The sequence below is a fragment of the Ylistrum balloti genome, unplaced genomic scaffold, assembly GCF_031769215.1.
Source record: "Ylistrum balloti isolate Yb309-2 unplaced genomic scaffold, AGI_CSIRO_Ybal_v1 Utg370142, whole genome shotgun sequence".
Taxonomy (NCBI): domain Eukaryota; kingdom Metazoa; phylum Mollusca; class Bivalvia; order Pectinida; family Pectinidae; genus Ylistrum; species Ylistrum balloti.
In genome coordinates, this window is record NW_026782148.1 from 546,306 (window position 1) to 565,504 (window position 19,199).

General features: G+C 36.4%; 2 protein-coding genes across 2 annotated transcripts; both read right to left on the reverse strand.

The window, feature by feature from the left end:
- Window positions 1-1,048: 1,048 nt before the first annotated feature.
- Window positions 1,049-5,379, reverse strand: LOC132550722 (uncharacterized). Its single transcript, XM_060214813.1, has 2 exons — window positions 5,291-5,379; window positions 1,049-4,358 (listed from the first exon to the last, which is right to left on the reverse strand). The coding sequence occupies exon 2, from the start codon at window positions 4,318-4,320 to the stop codon at window positions 2,782-2,784; it is 1,539 nt and encodes a 512-aa protein (XP_060070796.1). The 5' UTR covers window positions 4,321-4,358; window positions 5,291-5,379; the 3' UTR covers window positions 1,049-2,781.
- Window positions 5,380-12,779: 7,400 nt separating this feature from the next.
- LOC132550745 (phospholipase A and acyltransferase 3-like) lies at window positions 12,780-18,658 on the reverse strand. Its single transcript, XM_060214837.1, has 4 exons — window positions 18,517-18,658; window positions 13,674-13,854; window positions 13,191-13,335; window positions 12,780-12,869 (listed from the first exon to the last, which is right to left on the reverse strand). Exons 1-4 carry the CDS (start codon window positions 18,656-18,658, stop codon window positions 12,780-12,782), a joined length of 558 nt encoding a protein of 185 aa, XP_060070820.1.
- Window positions 18,659-19,199: the final 541 nt, after the last annotated feature.

Genomic DNA, 19,199 nt, shown 5'->3' on the forward strand with positions numbered 1-19,199 from the left:
ATTTTCACCTCTGCTGACCAATGTTACAATAACAACTTGTCGAGAAAATAGCAGATACTGTTGCCTCTTGTTCTATGTCCTCCATTGTTGGAAGAATGATCCTCAAACTTCTTTTCTAGACTGCAGTGGTAGAGGCTATGAGGCAAGTAAACCAGGGATTCTGGGTTTGAATCCTAGCAGCGGCATTGAAATAAATAATGACCATTGTTACATTGGTACTCATTTAGGGACTCTGGGATAATAATTTGCATTGTCCCACACACATCACTGCAACCACAGGAATCTCAAAGGATTTTTTCCTGGAGGGAGTGGGGGATTATGTAACCCTAGTAAAATGTTTGTCAAAATGTATTGCTCGGCTAGAGAGAACTCTTTAGCTCAATCAGTTGAGCATCAGACTAGTAAATAAGAGGTCCTAGGTTCGAATAGGACCAGAGGCATTGAAATAAACAATGACCTCAGTTACAATACTGAGAAGACTTAGTTTTAACTTAATCATTAAATCTACATGAAAATACCAATGATTTGCATACATTTATCAGTTTGTAAGCAGTGTTGAAGCTTTTGGCATATTCCGTTTCAAACAAAAGAAATCTTGTGTTACTTAGACCTTAGTATAAACAAATTACTTGGGAAATCTGAAAGATAGCGATAAAAAGAATTATAAACAGGTGGCTGAAGCAATGGAATAACATTATAGAATGCTTCCAATATGAAAGCTTCTTTATAAGACCCATTTCCTGTTGCTTTTGCTGCTGTTCCTTTGACTTTCTGTAGACATACAGGGATTTGAGCCAAAGGAAATGACAGATTTTTATACGGCACTTTAAGATGAATATTACTGGTATATCATAAGCACTTTTTGTTTTACTTTCCTCTCTACAACACAAGATATGTAATAATATTTGTTTTTTAAAAATGTAACAACTGTTACTTGCTTATGTGTATCGGTGTAGTAAAATACAATAAAGATGTATCAGATACTTATTTTTATAATCAATTTATTTCAGATAGAAACATGTTTTATCCAAAATTTATCACAGTGAGTTTTAGTCATAAACATATAGAACAACTGTTATTTATCAACAATTTAAAAAAAAACATGTTTCATAGGCCAATCCAGTCTAACACCTGCAATATAAAACAGATCTCAAATGCTGTCATTGCAGTTCAGATCATTCTGATCAGTAAACCATAAAAATGATTAATTTTTCTCTCACTCATGACTGGTTTATCCACAATTTTTAAAAGTGTGAGATTTCCTCATCTCATGGTAGACTTGAGACCAGGAGATTTCCCTTTTATGTTTATGATGTCACATCAATTATGTGACATTCCCAGGGAAAAGATTACTATGTTGAAAACACTTGACAACATGTTAACCAACTTACCAAGGTAATCTTTTTCCTTGGGTTGAGATCTCCCTATCTCAACTTTCTACTGGGCATGGCATACAATTTATTCAGTATAAAGACTGAAGTATCATATTATGATTTATAGTACTGTATTAACTTAGATCTACTTAAATGCAGAACAGTCAATTTTGTGAAAGCAGTAAAAAACTAATGCAGAGATAATATATATTTATGACTTCAGAAAAGCACTGATCCCATCTACTAACACTTGAATCTCTGATGGCAGATGTTGATGGTTAAGGATTGAGAGTTATATGAAGCATGGAAATTGAAGCTCTACAGTATCAACTCTGACAGATAAAAAGGTTGTAATAAAATAAGGAGCAAAAAGCATAGCATTATCCCTTGTTCTTGCTTTGGTATGAAAATACAGACACTTAAAAGACTGATAGTTGTACAAAATTTTGTAGAAAAGAGCTGAATTGCTTTTGAGGTATAGCTCTAAAAACCACAACTTTGTGTCATAGTGATGAAGACTACTAACCTTGAAAGAGACAAGTTTAAAACTGCTGAACAAGATCCCAGGAGAAAGAAATCTCAGAGGGATCTTGGCACCACCTTTATATCATCTTTATTGGTAGCAATTCCCTTCCTTCCAAAAATGAAATATGCACATCTAGGGATCCAGGGAAAACTATTTAACATTATATGAAAACTTATCAAGATGTAGAAATAACCAACTTCAATTGTCGAAATCCAAGATGGCTGCTATCAGCTGTTTTGGTCTTCTAACTGGTTACATAATGGACAATGCCTAACAAGGGACTAGTTGAAATTCTGCTGGTGAAATCTGAGAAGAAAATCAATCTTGTACCTCTCAAGATATCGCAATAACAAACTTCAACTTTCATAATTCAAGATGGTCACCAGTTCGCCATATTATTTTTTTGATCTATCCAAACATTGAACAAGGCACTAAGGGAATCTACATGTCACTTTTAGAAAGATGCATCCAGTGATTTTCAAGGGATAGTGATAACAGGCTTCAACTTTCAAAATAAAACATAGCCACATGTGGGCCATTTTGTTTTTTTGGATAGGTCCCAAAATTATATTTGCACAGCTAGGGACCAAGGGAAGTCTACATATGAAATCTGAGAAATGTATATATTATATTCAATTGGAAATGTCATTACAGCAAAGACCGACCATCTTGCTGCCCCAGTGTCTGGCAAAGGGTTGTATAATTTAAATACAAAAAAGTTTATTCTCATACATGCTTCAATGAACACATATTGTAACACTAACCTGACTACAAAAAGTTCTATTTTCAATCCCATATTTAACCACGATAACCTATAAAAGCTTCTTCATAATTTAGAAAATAGTTTACAGTTACACGTATGGTTTACATAAATGCCACTCATTAACTAGGTTGTTGGTGATTGAGTACAAAATTCATTAAAGTGTCTGGGTTCATATTGATTTGTGCGGAGATGTCCACCAGCTCCTGAATACCATTTTCTCCTGCATCTGATAACCGCTGCTGAATTGATGCAAAGAAGGCTCCAGCATTTTCATCTATCTGGCCAAGATTATTGTAGTTTGCCTCAATGTCATAAATACGGATTTTTCCAGACAATTCATCCCCAACCAAAAGCCTATCTTGATTGTCAATGGTTATACAATTTGGATTTCCTGACAACTCTTCATCATTTGTCAAGACAATACCTGAAAGTTTGGCAGACGAATTCAGAACATGTATCAGACCTGAAGCATCATCATACACAAACACATTCCCCTTTGAATCACAAGTTGATGATTTTGGTTTGAAGCCCCGATACCTTGGGTCTGAGAATCCACCTCCACGATTCCTCGTCGGAAATCCATCAGATCTTGTATAACTCAGGGGAGACAGACCCTCCCTCAAGAACAGTACACATTGCCGTTTATCATCTGTGATGCAAATATGTCCATGTTTTACATTACAGGCAAGGGATGTAATTCTGCCATAAGGAACACCCCCCTGGTAACTCTGAATGGTATTAATAATAGAACCCTCACAATTGTAAACAAGGATGACATGCTCCTGTTGTACCGAGGTCAAGTTCACAGCAGTCACAAAAAGAAATCCTGATGGAAGCACAAGAATACACTGCGGACGGAGACTCTCTGTGGTATTCACATACTCCTGTATTTCGGATTCGGTGTGCAACATCACAGAATGGTAACCCTCTAAAACCATTAGTAGGGAACCATCTTTGTGTAGTGCTATGTCCAACAATCTTCCATCAACAAATTTTCTATCATGTTCTATACCTTTGGAATCGTACTTGATAATGAAAGGTCCATTTCCAACAAGAACCCACATTTTGTTATCATTAGTCACAACAATACTGGTGATCTTGACTGGTGGTGTCAGTTGCTGTTCACACAGAAATGTGTTTATCATGCTTCCAGTCTGGATACTCTGAGTCCTACCCTGAAGTTGCATCATTAAGTTGCGCATGGTGTTTCGATGTGAGCCATCCAAATCCAATCCATCACTATATTCATCTTCCTGTTGAAATCCACGAATTTCATTCTCAGGGTGACTATGTTTCTGATAGCAATGAGCACACATCTGTCCATCACAATATGAACATCTTCCGGATTTCTTTTGAAAGTCTGATAAAATAGCATCGCATACATTGCAAGTAACTGATTCCATTGAAGATGCGGGAACAAAATAATTGGGCATGAACTTTTCCACGCCACCCTCAGGGACTTGGTGATGTTGTCTACATATTGGACATACAAGCACGTCAGACCGATATCCAGAAGCTAACATTCTCTCCAGACATTGCTGGCACATTGTGTGACTACACGGTAGAATCTTTGGGTTTTTATATGTGTCCATACATATTCCACACACCTCTGGTTCAGTAAAAGGTATATGTTTTTTGCACTTTCTCTCATGAGCCATGACCAGCTGTGATAGATACTTGCTGCCAAGTCACAGGTCTGAAAACAAGAATCCCATAAACTTACAAATGTGCATGTTAAGGCAAAATGATTGGTACAATGAATTCAAAATATTCCCTACCAAAGCATCACCTATGCTAGCCCCTGTTTCCATTTAAATTTGAATTTGAGAAATGTTCACCATTTTTTTTTTTTCGTTTCTTCTAAAAGCATAATAACTTGATTGATTTGACAACAATGAAACAAGTTTTAACAACTTATAGTTATCACATTTGTTGGCCTGAATGGAAGCCTGAGAGGGGTCTTACTATGGAAGGCAATCAGAATACTACAGAAAACGGGCCCATAAGGCCTATATTGCTCATCTATGACCTAGTTTAGCTTGTTTTATTTAAACTAAATGTAAAGCACATAAAAGATTTGTATCGGTTTCTCCTGTTGGGCCACACCCCTCCAGCTAGTCCCAAGGGGCTCAGACCCATCTTTTCTTTAAATTGATTCTCTTTTACCAAATAATGCTTTGTATCAAATTTGGATAGAATCCAGGCATTCCTAAAGAAAAAAATCGAAGCATTCCTACAGAAGAAGAAGAATTTTAAGGAGTTTGCTCTATTTCCTGTATTGGGCTCCATTTCAGGCAGCAAAGACCCACCATTTGTTTTTCTTTCCTCAAGGATGCTTCCAACCCAATTCTGTCAAAATCTGTTTAATCGTTTATGACTAGTGGCAGTTTGAGTATCAAATAACCAATTGACATAGATTTGGGGCCAGAATACACATAAATCTATAACTATCAACTGTATCTAATGTGTATAACAATGTGAACAGACCCTAATCCAAAAATTCTCAGTTGTCCTATATATATCCTACTGTCAGTGACTTACGCAGGCCCTTGTGTTTTGATACGTGTATCATTAAGGAAAGGACGACATGATCTTACAAAAGTAATGGTCTTTCATCAGTATACAAACCTTATCAACGTTTTCTCCCGATTTTTAGTCATCCAATGGGCATTTTGCGTGTTCCTTTCGCTTCAGTTTCCTGATCAAAATGGATGGGGCCATATTTAGATAGCGGGATTTCCCCAACTAATATGTAAACGACGAAACGGACGTTGCTTACAATCCGGATTAGTACCATTGTTATTCACAATTTTCCAAACGAAAACGCTGTTTACTTGATCATTAAAAAGAAAAATAACCTAAAAATGCAAAACTGGATGATTATCAATTTTAAGTTTAAGCAATAATATCAAGTAGTATCAACAGAGCAGTGCATCAAAAAAACAGTCAAGCGAGAAGAATCCTTGTTCTATCGGAGTCCAATGTGCCTGTAAAAGGTGTATATATCACATGGACAGCGCTTTTCTTGGAAACAGTCTCTTCAACCAAGCAGTTTGAAGCGATCTATTATCTGATGATAACTAAATGTGCTTTATTTTATCCAGCAGTGTTTTGTGAAAAATCCCATCCAAAAAATGTGTTTGAATGGTTTAAGAGCGAATCTTTACTGTTTAAATAGGTAGTTTTAATGTTAGTTTGATATTGAGGATGTATGAAACTCCTGTTTTAACGGAACAAGTTGATAATTCCATACGAAATAAATACGAACGTAATATTATAGAATTTTGAGTATTATTATACATTGTTACCAATAACTGCACGTGACGGTAGGGCTCTTAATATGACATGCCGTATTTTTTCGTGTGAACTACATTTTTGTGACGGCGTATTTGACATCTTGGTTCGACTTTCAGCGTCAACAATTTCAACGTTTTTCTATTATCTAGGGTACTTCTTTTGATAATAACCACGATGTTCGTGGTATAACTCTGGAAATTTTGTATGAATTATGACAACAAATAACAGATTTGAAAAACGTGAATGCTAACCTGGTGATTCACTTTTCTTGAGTTTCAAGATCCAAGCTTTGTGGCTGTCATATTCCCCTAAATCACTTATTCTGCTGCCTGTAGCAACATATAGGTATGTTTGATACTTTCAATACTTTATATACATCTATACATATATACATCTAGCCTTTCAAAAATTCATCACAGGACAAAAGTTAAATTTCAGAAACTTTTGGGCATCCAAGCTTCATACATTTTAAAATCAGTTATCCACAAATTATGTTAAATTATCTTTAAACAATTTTGAATTATGTTAAAATGTTACACACAAAACTTGTCCATTGGGAATAAAGGTAGACCTTTAATTATAATGTCTGCTTTCAATTTGACTTATTCTAGTTACAACCATTCACTTGCACGTTCCGAATAGGGTATGATGAAAGCCTTATAACTTAAGAATGGTTTTCTGTATACACTGGAAATATATATTTTTGTGTAACAAACAAATGTTTCGAGACTGATCTGTCAATATTCGAGAAATGTGTTTCCAACTGAACATTTTCGTTAGTATCCCTATGTGTATAGAGCATTGTTTGTCAACGTCATGTCATCAGATGTCAACTTAATATTTTCGTTATTATCCCTATGTGTCAGTGTGGTGCATTGTTTGTCAACATGTGTTGCAATGGTAGCAGAGCTATTCTAGCCTCTACCGATTTCCTGTTGGATGGAAACTTGGGGATGACAGACATCCTCGATACTCTAGGGGTTACGATCACTTTCGCTCTCACACCCCTGGAGCAAGTCATAGCAAAATCGAAGGCTCCATGTGAGACACATTGTGGATAAGACGAGAAGACTTGTTTGTTCCTTTGATGTACATCAGCCAGTGATTTTTTTCTCTTTCTCCTGGATCCAATCAAATTACTTTTGTAGTGCCTTCAATTTTAATGGTACCCCTTAAATATCGAGGATGATGATAAAATGACCGAGTTATCACAATATTACTGATGTGTACGTTTTAATACAATTAATAATGGTAAGCGTCTCCACACACTATTGAGTACATACTCAAAGAAGTTAGCGACATCAAAATATATGTGTTATTAAGAACAGCATGCCAGGAATGCGAGCATGGAACTGAGAGTGCATTTATCAAGTACAAAATTTCAATGATAAGAATTGAAAAAGTGCAACATATCAGTTTATTACGGAAGCCGGTTAGTGCCACTTTTTTCATGAGTTAATTTTTTTTTAAGTCGTAATTACGACTTAGGTATCTCGTAATTACGAATTGGCATCTCGTAATTACGACTAAACATCTCGTAATTACGACATAGCTATCTCGTAATTACGACTTAGTTATCTCGATATTACGACATAATTATCTAGTAATTACGACTTAGTTATCTCGTATTTACGACTTAACTATCTCATAATTACGACTTTGTTATCTCGTTATTACAACTTAGTCATCTTGTGATATTACGACAAAGACCGAACTGTTTTGCGGCAATGTTTACTTCCGTCGACTCACACACGTGTTTTTGACAGATGGCATCGGAAGGTTCCCCAGTCCTGAAGGAAAAAGAAAACGTATACATGTTTGCATAAACTTACCATTCGACGGAAGTAAACATTGCCGCAAAACAGTTCGGTCTTTGTCGTAATATCACAAGATGACTAAGTTGTAATAACGAGATAACAAAGTCGTAATTATGAGATAGTTAAGTCGTAAATACGAGATAACTAAGTCGTAATTACTAGATAATTATGTCGTAATATCGAGATAGCTAAGTCGTAATTACGAGATAGCTATGTCGTAATTACGAGATACCTAAGTCGTAATTACGACTCAAAAAAAAAATTTAACTCATGAAAAAAGTGGCACTAACCGGCTTCCGTAGTTTATCAATGATTTCATAGTGCTGAAATTATTTGTTTTATTCGTGTAACACCAACATATTCTTTTCTTCCGGAATTTTTAATCAAACAATTGCTTATCACCTTTCTTATAATTATTTGTTTCTTTGGTAATACATGGATTAGCACCTTCAAGAAATGATGAGATAAAATTGTTACAGTCCTGAAGAAATTATTAAACAAACATCATTTTTGTATCTTTGAAGTCTTGCCGGATAATTGCACATTAACATGTGTTTCAGAATGGTCACTTACTCCTATCATAGAAGTTTCTGGAACATAAATAGAATCACTCTCAAATACACATTAACCGCTAAGTTCGTTTACTACATGCGGAAAATTGAATTGAATAACGATACCATTGGCGTCAGGTCTACGATATCGAGTATTCAGCAGACAGATCAACATCACCCAGGGCGATATTAGAGCTAGGATGTAAACCCGTCTATTAAGGTCTGAACACTAAAGGTAAATCGGATCCTCTAGGACACTGTAACTTTGATGAGGTTTTATTACGATTACAAAATGTACCACTAACACTACAAAATACAAGAATTAATTTCAGAATAAGGCAACATTGTTTCACTTTTGGTTGAAGATTTTTTCAAATATGTCTTAACGAATATCCAAAAGAAGGCACTGGGCTACTATTCAGAAACAACTCTAGAGAAAATACATGTGCAAAAAGATATAATATTCTGAAGGTGAAATTGCGAGAAAGCCTGATTCAGTCATTTTATTTTACATTGATAGCAAGAGCAGACAAGGTATGTGCCCTCATTAGCAAATCTTATTCGTTTTCTTTCGAGATTGAATTCATGGAATATTTTATCATGGCATGTAACACATGCGAACATCCACTAATTTCACTTCCGGATGCATGCATGGTATGCAGAATATCAAATTATTATAAGCCAAACTGGAACTACTTGCCAATAGCTAAAGGCTATGAATTTTTCGTTTCTCGATAGTAGCATTCCCATTTCCCTTACCTAGTATATCAACTTATTGACTGGTATTGGGCATACCTTATCATGACACGGAGTTTTGAGAGATGAAGGTTTTAATGTAAAACACCACGGACAATTCGAATAATGATACTATTTGAAAGATTGCATTTCTTGGAGCGTTTCCGATGCTTGGTACTAACCGGCATCTAAATAAGGACAGGTTGTCGGTAAACAGAATCTTCCGGAACTTGTTCTCTTCATTTTCAGCTGATGGTGCTACAATTATTCATTGATAAATAGAGTCGAGAAAGCTAAGTATTTACAAACAAGCTGTACACGCTCATATCCGGGTACCTATTGCAGTTGATGACGTAATTAACATAAAACTATTTTCAGTTTCGTTTCTCGATTCCTTGAATCATTATAGGCAGGTTTACATCTCTACACTATACTTCAGATAAAGAGCTGATAAGTTAAATCTAACTTCCTTTTGACCTAATGTTATCATAGCTCAAGTAATATTGTGATAGCAGATATCATCTGGTAGTTCGGATGGTTGTGGTCGGTAGTTATATGGTGGTATCTGTTCCAAAACCTAAATACATAAGAAACTGGAAGGCAATATTTTCAGCGAAACGCCAGATAGGAAATTATTTGAAGACCGTATATTATTAAGTTTTCAAGGGGAAGTTGTAAAGTACAGGTAACCTGATATAGAGGGGAATTTCTGGAGCTACTAGATAATTTCCGATGTGATATTTTTATTTTAGTATATTATATTGATTTACTTATTGGTTACGGTGTTTATGGAATGTGCATTTATGAGTTAAACATATTTCTGAATACAAATTGGTGTTGCAAATTGTATCATGACGAAGACAAAAGTCCACAGTAATCAAAAGAAAAGTAAAAAGTCTAGACGGGGAGGTGCAGCAGCCTCATAATTAGATAAATTCCGTAAATTGCATACACCAGACAATTTTAGAATAGTGTCAAGTACATGTGTATTTTCCAGTGAATTTAACCGTGGCAAGCAGGTTACAGCAAATTTCTGGGACTTAAGTCCTCTAACAGTGTCTACCTGAAAGTTACATGTTCAAAATTTGAATATCAGTAATATTCGTTTCTTATTTGAAGTAGTATACACCAATAGCAAGCGTATATTTCTATTATTTTTTCATATATATAACATTTGAAAGAACAGATGTCTTTGTCATTCTGGCCTACGTCCAAGCATAAACAAGTTCTTGAGGAGCTGGAGATTGGTGACATGGTAGAATTTCCGAAGGATTTTTATTCTCACCGGACATTGACTACGCTATAAGGACTAGTAATCATGTGTCGGGAACGGACATTGACTACGCTATAAGGACTAGTAATCATGTGTCGGGAACGGACCTTGACTACGCTATAAGGACTAGTAATCATGTGACGGGAACGGACATTGACTACGCTATAAGGACTAGTAATCATGTGTCGGGAACGGATATTGACTACGCTGTAAGGACTAGTAAGCATATGTCGGGAACGGACATTGACTACGCTATAAGGACTAGTAATTATGTCGGGAACAGAATTGACAACGCTATAAGGACTAGTAATCACGTGTCGGGAACGGACATTGACTACGTTATAAGGACTAGTAATCATGTGTCGGGAACGGGCATTGACTACGTTATAAGGACTAGTAATCATGTGTCTGGAACGGACATTGACTATCTTATAAGGACTAGTAATCATATGTCGGGAACGGACCTTGACTATCTTATAAGGACTAATAATCATGTGTCGGGAACGGACATTGACTACGCTATAAGGACTAGTAATCATGTGTCGGGAACGGACCTTGACTACGCTATAAGGACTTGTAATCATGTGTCGGGAACGGACCTTGACTACGCTATAAGGACTAGTAATCATGTGTCGGAAACTGACCTTGACTACGTTATAAGGACTAGTAATCATGTGTCGGGAACGGACCTTGACTACGCTATAAGGACTAGTAATCATGTGTCGGGAACGGACCTTGACTACGCTATAAGGACTAGTAATCATGTGTCGGGAACGGATATCGACTACGCTGTAAGGACTAGTAATCATATGTCGGGAACGGACATTGACTACGTTATAAGGACTAGTAATCATGTGTCGGGAACGGACCTTGACTACGCTATAAGGACTAGTAATCATGTGTCGGGAACGGACCTTGACTACGCTATAAGGACTAGTAATCATGTGTCGGGAACGGACATTGACTACGCTGTAAGGACTAGTAATCATATGTCGGGAACGGATATTGACTACGCTGTAAGGACTAGTAATCATATGTCGGGAACGGACATTGACTACGTTATAAGGACTAGTAATCATGTGTCGGGAACGGACCTTGACTACGCTATAAGGACTAGTAATCATGTGTCGGGAACGGACCTTGACTACGCTATAAGGACTAGTAATCATGTGTCGGGAACGGATATTGACTACGCTGTAAGGACTAGTAATCATATGTCGGGAACGGACATTGACTACGTTATAAGGACTAGTAATCATGTGTCGGGAACGGACATTGAATACGCTATAAGGACTAGTAATCATGTGTCGGGAACGGACCTTGACTACGCTATAAGGACTAGTAATCATGTGTTGGGAACGGACATTGACTACCCTATAAGAACTAGTAATCATGTGTTGGGAACGGACATTGACTACCCTATAAGAACTAGTAATCATGTGTCGGGAACGGACATTGACTACGCTATAAGGACTAATAATCATATGTCTTAAACGGACAGGACAAGTGACAGGTCCTTCTTTGCATATCGTGCTGGAAGGCTAAAACAATCCTAAAAAATCACGAAAAGAATAGAGTAACTTGCAGGAATTTCCATTTCATACGAGTTTCATGAAACGAGTCTAAAAATAAGGTGATCTTCAGCCAATTTCAGCTACATGAAAATGTAATTATGATCTTTACAAAATGCAAAAAAGTAGTGATATAATGAGTTGCATTAATGAGTCAAATTATCAGACCATATACGAAAACTTACCTCCTTAATTGGGAGAAAAAACATCCGAAGAAGTGACAAAAATACATGGGTAGGTGCATCAACACTATAACTGAATAGACTTCGTTACTACAGTTTTAGAACACGCACACATTTCTCATTCGGGTCGCAAAAATATTGTTATCAATTTAATGTTTCGGGAGAATGAAGAAAATCAAGCACGCATTTCTCAATTTCCCCTTTGATTTTTAACGGAGTTAAACACGGATATTGTCGAAAAATCCATATGTTTAGTCTGTCTCCCTGTATTGTAAAGTGTGGTTCACTTCCTCATCTTTACCTTCTAAGGGGCGCATGAAGCTATCGCCTGTGATGTTCTTGCTTTGTTATAAAACACTCTTTGGTGATTAAGGGATCGCACTTATGGCAATATGACGACACCAATATCGGTTATAAGTAACTTTCCTCATACCAGATAAACAAAACACATGAATAGTAGAATGTAGAAATAGTTTGGGAAAGTTAACAACTTAAACGCCTTAAAAGAAAATTGATGTCTTTATTCACTGTTTAAATTGATATTGAGCTGATTCTACAAAAGGTATCCTCAAATTGTTGTATAATTATATTAAATGATCCATCCAATGTATACAACTGCTGTTGATAAAGTTTTTTTTTCATGGATGAACATTAAGTATAGCACTTACATAGAAGGAATATGTTATAGATGTTATTTCTTGCGAGGAAACAAAGAACCTATTAGGCCTCCAATGACCACTGCAGCTCCCCCTAGCACTATGGCACCGAGAGCCATGTTAGCCTGTCAACACAGAAATGGAAAAAGTCATATTACTGCTAAAATGCTACAGAGTAAACACAGCAACATAGTACAGGTAAATGGGGAAATATAATAGACAACACTTCAACATTATACAACGAATACCTTGATGCAAATGTTCAAATGAGATTAAATTTTAGACTCTTAAAGTCCAACATCAAAAGACAATGAAAATATGAAAACATAAGTTTCTCTTTTTGCGCTAACGTGGCTTTTAAACAGACATCATACTCCTCGCCTGAAATAGGGCGATTGCTTGCAAACCTGTGCCTTTTGACAGTTAAATGCTGAAATAAACTATACCTGATCAGAGCATTTTTGGCCATATCGAAGGTAAGAGGCGAAATGTTCGCAGTTGTCAAAGAAAACATTGTACTCTGCTTGACCTCTCATGGCATATGCCGTTCTCATGATTTCATCGGAAGGCCGTGGATAATTCCCGGCAGCCCTGTGGAAGAGGCATCAATACAGTTCTGTCAAAAGTTACATTTTGTTTTATCAAACACACAGATAATTGGCTTATATTTGTTTTAAGAAAAGTCATCTCGATATTTTTGCACAATTTTATTTCTATAAGTTCATGTTTAAAAATCCGACTTCCGATTAAATGTTTGCAATTCATGTCGTTCTATGCTATGACTATGAAGACTGCCTTATTTTCAATTCTATACAGCACTTTAAATTCCTGTTGTAACGCTTTAGAAACCTATAAACAGTTGTTAGCACTTGTCATATACAGACCATGACACTGCCCATCTGATGTAGGTATGTAATAAACATACTAACACTTGACTACGATCTTTGTCGTTGTTCTTTTTAGCGAGGCATCCCTGGGCAACATCCAAAAAGTTTTCAACCTTGACCCATGCTTTGTCACATCGAACACCAGAAATGGAGAAGAACGATTCACCAGCGTGCGGATCATTGTCGGATTCATCACCCGTCAGATGTACAATTTTCTCATCACCTGACAAGGAACACAGACTGTTTGGTTGCACGTTATATTAAACTCATATTTCTCATGATAAGTAACATTTAATCTAATAAAACAACTGTTATTAATAGATATGAAAAAAAAATGATACTTTGTTATTGTGCATACACCTCTAATGCGTTATTTTTTCATTAAGAAAATGACATTAAAATGCAGTCCAAATTCAAACCAGGTTTCTAAAATAATTCATTTGTGAAAGTTTGTATCAACGGAAAGCCCTAACATAATTTATTTTGCCGGAACATGTAAATTTTTAATCTCATCTTAATTCGATCATCTTAATTGTCCAACTAAAACAACTTTAAATTATAAGAACAAAGCTTCATTAGTGAAAGGACACACTGAAACGAACTGCACCTTTCAATACAAGTAAATACATAGGAACAATATTGAACAGCCAAACATTGAATAAAACTACACAATGAAGCTGGTTTGTCCTACCAGGACTCGCCAGCGATGCTAAGGCGTATTAGGCAATAGAGAGAAAACTAGAATTGTCACCTGAGGATAACTATATCACCACATTGTTTGTTTCAGTTTCCAGTTCAAGTGACGTTATTGTGTTATATTTGTATGACCTTCCCACGCATAACCAAACAATATCTTACTTTTGACCAATCAGAAGCCTCTATTATGTTTGCATAGTAACGGTTCTGGAAACGCCTGATGTGAAATATTACACCATTATACTAAATTTCAGCAAAATTGAGTTAATAATTGCCGAGGTTAAAACAATGCATAAAACCTTGCATATAGTAACCTGGTTACCATGGTAATCAAAATTTCTGCTGAAAAAATGCATGCATGGTCCGTAACATTCCCGTTACTGAAGGGAAGGTGTGAACGACACACTTACTATAGTATTGAACAAAGTATTGATACTATTGTATTGAAGTATTCAAATAATCGAGTCAAGTATACAACGACCTCTGTGATTGGTCGGGGGCGGAGTTTAGACAACCTGAATAGTTGATCTGACACCCAATTTGTTCCGGTAGGCGGAGTTATTGTACACTATCAGTTACATAACAATTACTAAGTAATCGCTGGAAAAATGTCCGACGACGGCAACAGTACGCAAAATTTTCTTCGACGAAATTATGTCCGATACGAACGATATGGGGAATCCTGTTTTTGTACAAGGCGATGTGGTTGTGATGGATAATTGTGGATTCCATCACCGTAGACAGGGAGAGCGCATTTTAAGAAATATGCTGAAAGAATATGGCGTGTCCCTGGTTTTTCAGCCGCCTTATTCCCCGGAATACAACGTAACTGAATATGTATTCAATGTCATGAGACAGAGGCTTCGGGCAAATACCCGACTTGTGTCAGAATTTCTGGAACTTGCAGTAGTAAATGCTCTAGATATTCCGCCCAACCAACTTCAAAGTTTTTCACATGTTGCGGATATGTATAATTTTCGATGGAAAGATAAAAAATAAAATAAAAAATATATGGGACCACAGAATTTATTTTTTAATGCAGTATGAATTATCGGCATATATCAGGAGGTCCCAGGTAATTCGTAATTCTATGTTACATATAATAGAGCTTGGGCTTAAACCGAAATATTTTGAGCCAACCCTCCCCCCCCCCTTTCAAAAAAAAAAAATAAATAAATAAAACTAGTACAGAATGACTATATGACTATATTCACTGTTAAGATGTTATGAATTCTCCGGTCCCAGTGATCTAACCTGTTGATATATATTTTGTACGTAAATTAGTTTAGTACTGAGTAACTTTCGTTTTCTCGTTGTACCATCGATGGAAAAGCAAGGTATCATTGGGTGTAGAACGAAAAAAATGGGACAACCCAATTAGGTCTGATCTGAAGCCACCTGTGACTTGGACTCTTCCAATTAACCTCTCGCGACAGTCGAGTGTTTGTAAAATGCCGATGTCTGCACAGTATTTTTTCACCTGGCTCCACCCACAATCGATCTAGACTTGGCTCTGCCAATCAGAGAGCTTGTTGCATAAATTTAAGGAATTCGATTGGTGAAGTACTTCAGTACAATACTATCAATACTTTGTTCAGTACTACAGTACTTGAAACGTTCACACCTTCCCTTCATCGGTAGTAAGTTTCATTGAAATTGGTAAGGAGTTGTCTGGTGAGACAGACAACCTGATTTCGGTATTCATCCTTCCGCCTAACTCTGTCACGACGGGTAGAAGGTTTATTGAGTTATGATAAGTCGAAATATAGACAGGAATATGCTTTAATTTCATGATTTTCAGTAAATGTTAATTTTAAAATGATATCAAGTGTATGATCTGAATCGTGCAATTATTAAAATGAATTAAATCATGCCTTACTTATTAAAGTAAACTTCGGGCACTACAAGCCCAGTATCAGTGTCTACTACCTGCAGTCTGAATGGATTGCACAAAAGGCACATATTTAGAATACGTGCAGCCAAACAAAGAATTTCTGTCACGAAGAAGTCACCAAACTTTGGTGCCAGCCACCATTATCAGTACGGTCCGGCTGTCAGACGGAGAGATATGTAGAGATGTTCCACCAAAAATGGATACGTCCAGGTACAAGAAAATCGTTCAAACCAAAATTAATCAGCATTAGGTCTTCTCCGCGCGGGAAATCCCGCGTAATGTTCCCTCGGGATCAAAGGCCAAAAAAGAATGTTATTCGATTTATTTCGCGTCTGTTGAAACAAAACAAATTGCTGCGTCGCAAAATGATTCCATTGAAGCGGACGTCGCGAAACCGTTTGAACGATGTTCAAGACCTAGCGACCATTGAGGATATAAACGGTAGTTGTTACTGTGACGAAATTTTAAGACAAGAAATTGTTTTTATTGCTTCTCAAAAGACATGTCGTTGGAATCTTTTTTTTTCAGTCGCAGCAGCAGAACCCTCGTAGTTAAATAACTTACCCGTGTTAGATTGTCCAACAAAGTCGACCGATTTGTGACTTGCCTGGTAACTTAAGAAATCATAGTCGATAATTAAAAGAACGTCCGATTCTGACGAGACACCTACAGATGTTGGCACAAACTTTGATCATTGAATGGAACATGTTTCCTGACCTGAAAGTCGGCTCACAAGATCAAAGCGACGATGCTGCAACTTGTTTACCTCGCAAACGGTAGCTATTAAGATACTACATTTTATAATAGATAAATCCACCCAAGCCCATCATCTGAATGCGATTTTACTGGCAAACAAATTTTAGAATTTAACCCTTCTTTTTAAAAGATTAAATTTGCATTACAAGTACATCAATGGCAAGGAACCTTTAAGTTTAAGTGTTCCGTGTATAGGTGTTCGATAGGATTTTTGCTCTAAAGATCGTATCATGACATTGACTTTGAAATATCAAAACACCTAAATTCGCTATATGAACCGGGTGTCATACGTTTTCATACTTTCATTTGTTAGTAGACGTGAATGTGGTCAGGGCAAAGTTATGATGCCTGGCGGCCCTCTGACGTCAATGAAAAGTTACCCTGACTGCGGTCGTTGTTGTCTGGTCTAGCGGACAGTAGAACTACTGCAGGTAATCCTATCTATAGTTTTATAACGAAATAAATTTTGTAAGTTTCGTTTTAAGAATTCCATGAAACAGAATCAGGTATAACAGGTGTTTTCCCAGAGATATGATAAAACAGGTCGAAAGGTACAGAGGTGCAGTATCGTTCAGGTATGTACATTATATACGTGACCTATGGCAGATAAACACAATATACATGTAGCTGCTTACAAAACTGGTTAACTTAAAAGAAATATAGAAAGTTTGCATGTTTAGCCACATTATAAATTTTATCATCTCAATATTTTCCATCAAATTGTCTTTTGAATAAATAGAAAAAAATAAAATCTCTAATAAAATTTGCGTGTAATGTTTTACAAATTACGAGTTTGTTTATAAGATTTCAACGTAATAAATCTTAAACATCGCGTGGCAGTTTACTTTTGTTTAGACATGTTGACACACTTGATGAAAACAATTATCGACAAAACGTTGGGATCGGATGGCATAGTGGCAAAACAGTGGTCTTGTGCTTCAGTAACATGCACTTCCATCTGAACGAAGAGACATTACTACAAGTTAACAAAAATGTTTCGAAATATCTCTATTTTCATAAATAAAATCGACTTTTCAGCAACTCATGTCTTCAGTCACCTGTCCTGTGAGTTAGACACATACGATAAGCTTCTCTTATTTAGCCCCTGAAAACAGCTTGATCAAGAACATACTTTTTGTGCCAACTGAAAAGTTTGAAAGTTTTGACTGCCAATATTTGACCTTTCGAACACACCACATATGACACTGTTGTATCGTTTTCTCATTGTACCTATTAGACTCCCCAGTGAGAATATCCGTCTTCATTCTTCATCATGTCTATCAATGTTTTAGTGTTTTGTTTGCTTATGCCCCCCCCCCCCCCACCCCTCGTAACATTGATTTCTGAAATGTCTTTGAAATTCTTTTAATTAGAAAACAATTTCAGTTTCAGTTTCACTTTTCGGTCTGCGCAGTGATATCTGTGTGATATTCATTTAAATTTTACATTAACTACTACTTTACTTTTAAAATCATCTTAAATTTTCATTGAAATGTTTAAAACGAGTATTGGACTGGAATATAAATGTTTTAATATTACCTATGTAGACTCCCCAGTGGGAGAAAAAATCTCTCGGAAATTCCACCATATCCCCAACCTCCAGCTCCTCCAGAACAGTCTCATTGTGTTTTTTCTCGTAGTAGGAAAGATCATTTCCCCTATGGCTTAATGACAGAGACATTACTATTGGACCTGAAAAGTTGTTACAGATATTGAAATGATATTTCAAAAACGTTTCGCTCTGATAATTTCAAGCCGTACAGCAGATAACTTGATAACAATAAATATGCATTGTAATATGACTATATTACATTTTAGCACATATTTCAATTAACTTACACGGATATCGAATTCGTCAGATTTTCCGTCTCCTGCACTGATGTGACAATGTGACAATGTGACAGAGCAATATGTCTGATGTAGGTGATCGTAATGAATTCTGGGTAAAAAATATTGCTATCTAGATAGCGATACACAGTTTCTCGGAGTTTTCCCGGAGGGCCACGTGAGCTTATGGAATATTCTGGCGTCCGTAGTCTGTCCGTCCGTCAACTTTTTCATACAAAATGTTTACTAGTCATAAACGGCTTACAGGATCTTCGGCCTCTTGTTCTTTTTTTTCTTAAATCCATCTTTAGTTTATGGTAAACTGCTCATTTCTTGTTTTTGATATCTTTATGAAAAAGGCAACCCATTTTTCCTCCTGAAGCAGCCTTTGTGAA

Bases quoted from the DNA above. Each gene is read 5' to 3' on its own strand.
- LOC132550745 (XM_060214837.1), bottom strand. From the start codon at position 18,658: ATGTCTCTGTCATTAAGCCATAGGGGAAATGATCTTTCCTACTACGAG. The intron at 13,336-13,673 runs GTTAGTATGTTT...CCTCTTCCACAG, and splicing joins GACAAAGATCGTAGTCAAGT to GGCTGCCGGGAATTATCCAC. The intron at 12,870-13,190 runs GTATAGTTTATT...CTGTGTTGACAG, and splicing joins GCCAAAAATGCTCTGATCAG to GCTAACATGGCTCTCGGTGC.
- LOC132550722 (XM_060214813.1), bottom strand. From the start codon at position 4,320: ATGGCTCATGAGAGAAAGTGCAAAAAACATATACCTTTTACTGAACCA.